General features: G+C 43.8%; 1 protein-coding gene across 1 annotated transcript; it reads left to right on the top strand.

The window, feature by feature from the left end:
- The first annotated feature begins 327 nt into the window (after positions 1-327).
- On the top strand, positions 328-1913 carry LOC104961441 (zinc finger BED domain-containing protein 5-like). Its single transcript, XM_010789740.1, has one exon. It carries the CDS (start codon positions 729-731, stop codon positions 1911-1913), a length of 1185 nt encoding a protein of 394 aa, XP_010788042.1. The 5' UTR covers positions 328-728.
- The last annotated feature ends 1124 nt before the right edge of the window (positions 1914-3037 follow it).

Genomic DNA, 3037 nt, shown 5'->3' on the forward strand with positions numbered 1-3037 from the left:
CAAGTGAATGCGCTGGTGTTTATTGAGATCAAAATTTCTGTTAACATAATCATTATGGATCAATGGCTGAGTCGAGCTGGTTCATCCAGAAACAACAGCACAGGTGATACTGCTGAATCAGGAGAACCCGTTCTCAAGAAAATGAAAACAGAGAAAGTGAAGAATCGTCAGTTTGGTGAACATTATGTGCTCTCCGGGTTTACGGTCACAACTACAGAGCCACCGCAGCCAATGTGTTTCATCTGTGGCGACGTGCTTTCTAATAATAGCATGAAACCATCGGCACCTTAGTACTAGACATCCCGCCTGTGTGGGTAAGCCTGCAGAGTTTTTCCACCAAAAGTTGGCTGAATTTAAGGGAAGCCAAGAAAAACTAAAGAAAGCGACATCGGTCTCAACCAAGGCCTTGGAGGCATCTTATGCCGTGTCGCTACTCGTTGCTAAATCGAAAAAGCCATTTACCATAGCCGAAGAGCTAATCTTGCCTGCTGCTATAATTCTCGCAGAAACTATGCTCGATAAGAAAGCAGCTGATGTCCTGAAGAAAGTGCCGTTGTCAAATAATACTGTGTGCCATCGGATCGACGACATGGGAATTGACATTATTGACTCAAGTGGTGGAAAAATGTAAAGCGTCTGGTACGTTCGCTTTGCAGTTGGACGAATCAACGGATGTCAGTGGGGAAGCACAACTGATTGCGTTTGTGCGTTACAAAGACACTTTGGAGATGAACGAGCACATTCTGTTTTGCAAGAAACTCACGGGGAGAACTACCGGACAGGACGTTTTTAACGTTATTGACAATTTTTTCTCTCAACACAAGCTGGATTGGAAATCCTGCTCTCATGTGTGCACAGACGGCGCTGCGGCGATGACCGGCAGAGTAAATGGATTAATGGCCCACATAAAAAAGGTAAACCCTGACGTTACATGGACGCACTGCATGATTCACCGAGAAGCATTAGCTAGCAAGAGAATGAGTCCAGAGTTAAACGATGTTTTGAATGATGCCGTAAAAGTGATCAACTTCATACAGTCCAGGCCTTTGAATCATAGACTGTTTCAGTCACTTTGTGAAGACGGTGGGTCAGAACATAAACAGCTCCTGCTTCACACTGACGTCCGCTGGTTATCCCGAGGGAAGACGTTACAGCGGCTGTTCGAGCTACGCAATGAAGTGAGGGCATTTCTGTCGGAGCACACACACCCACTTGTGGCTATGTTCGACGACGCTGACTGGGTAGCTCGGCTGGGATACCTCTCTGATATTTTCAGCAAACTCAACCAGCTGAATCTCTCTCTTCAAGGTAAAGACACAAATGTTCTTAGCTTGTATGACAAAGTGTGTGGATTCATGGAGAAGATCAAGCTCTGGCAGAGCAAATGTGAAAAAGGGGATACAAGTTGTTTCCTGCAGCTGAACGGATACATTGCTACTGGTGAATGTGACAGAGCTCCAATTGTGAAAATAGTACACACACATTTGTCCAAGCTCAAGAATGAGTTCAACTCCTACTTCCCTGATATTGACAACAAGTCATCCACACTGGACTGGGTGCGTAATCCATTTGTGACGTGCATTAACAGCAGCATTCCCGCCAGACTGCAAGAAGACCTCATAGATGTGTCCTCAGATAGGAGCCTGAAGATGAGGTACTCAAGCACACCACTGACACAGTTCTGGTGTGGTGTGGAGAAGGAGTATCCTGAATTGGAGAAACATGCCCTGAATGAACTGTTGCCTTTTGGGTCCACATACCTGTGTGAGGTGACATTCTCCGCCATGACCCACATCAAGACTAAACACAGGAACAGACTCAACTTGGAGAATAACCTGGTCACAGCTGTTGCAACAATCTCCCCCAGACTCACAAAACTGATGGGAGGGCTCAAGTGTCACATTAATTGGTGAGTTACCTTACTTTTTTTTTAAAGTCTTTAAACAATGGCTATTATAATGTATATGATTAGTTATGATTTAAGTGTCACATTAATTGTCGCATTGGGTCACACAGACAAAAATATCCTCCTCTTCTCTATCTCTCCTCGTCACTTCTCTCCTTCTTCCACTCCCAGGTTTCACCTTAGCTACACACACACACATTTCACACACACACACACATTTCACACACACACACATTTCACACACACACACACATTTCACACACACACATTTCACACACACACACACACACACACACACACACACACGCCACACACATATACAGACTATTAATATATCCTGGGGATCCACCACGGATTGATTGCGTAGTAGGGGTACTTTAGGTTGGCCTTGAAATGCTTTTGGGGTACAGTACTCAAAAAAGGTTGGGAACCCACCTGAACTAGAGGATATCAACGAGTAATGTTGACTCAGATATACTAACTGTACCTTTATGAAGTGATCGTCACGTATCGAAATTATAATGTAAATGTTTACATTACCTTCTTTATTTGTTTGCTCATACTTTAACTTTACAATCGTTGCTTTATATGCATTATACTTTTTTGTGTTTGCTTCCTCCTGCTCCCTTTCGGACAACATACTGTGATGATTTTATTATTATTTTATTAATATGAAGATATTATTAAGATAGAGATAAGATGTTCCCTTTTCATTGATTGAGACATTTTAGTTTACAATGTGCTGTCCACGGGTAATTCAAGAAGGGCTCACAGGATTCACATTCGACCATTATTTAAAACAATAGGTGCTTTCACACGTCTACAGTTTGATTTGCTTAAGGGAGCTCGTTCATTTTTCGAATTACCCATTTGCTTTCGGGAGCCCTATTATGTTTCAGAGACATCTGCTACTAAATATGTCCACACGCACGCTCTGTTGATTGGCGCAGCAGCGCGGATGCGATCAATGTGCTATAACAAACACTGCTTCTACTAATACAGACCGCGTGTAACTATGCCGGCGGATGTGGGCCGTTGTTGAAAGCTCTCCAAGCTCCGCATGCAGGCCTCTCCTCGGGTGTGGAGCTGTCAAGCTCGACCCCTAAAGCGCTTAACAGCCGGCCAACTAAA

This window comes from Notothenia coriiceps, unplaced genomic scaffold (assembly GCF_000735185.1).
Source record: "Notothenia coriiceps isolate Sejong01 unplaced genomic scaffold, NC01 NC01_scaffold00033296, whole genome shotgun sequence".
Lineage (NCBI taxonomy): Eukaryota > Metazoa > Chordata > Actinopteri > Perciformes > Nototheniidae > Notothenia > Notothenia coriiceps.

Bases quoted from the DNA above. Each gene is read 5' to 3' on its own strand.
- LOC104961441 (XM_010789740.1), top strand. From the start codon at position 729: ATGAACGAGCACATTCTGTTTTGCAAGAAACTCACGGGGAGAACTACC.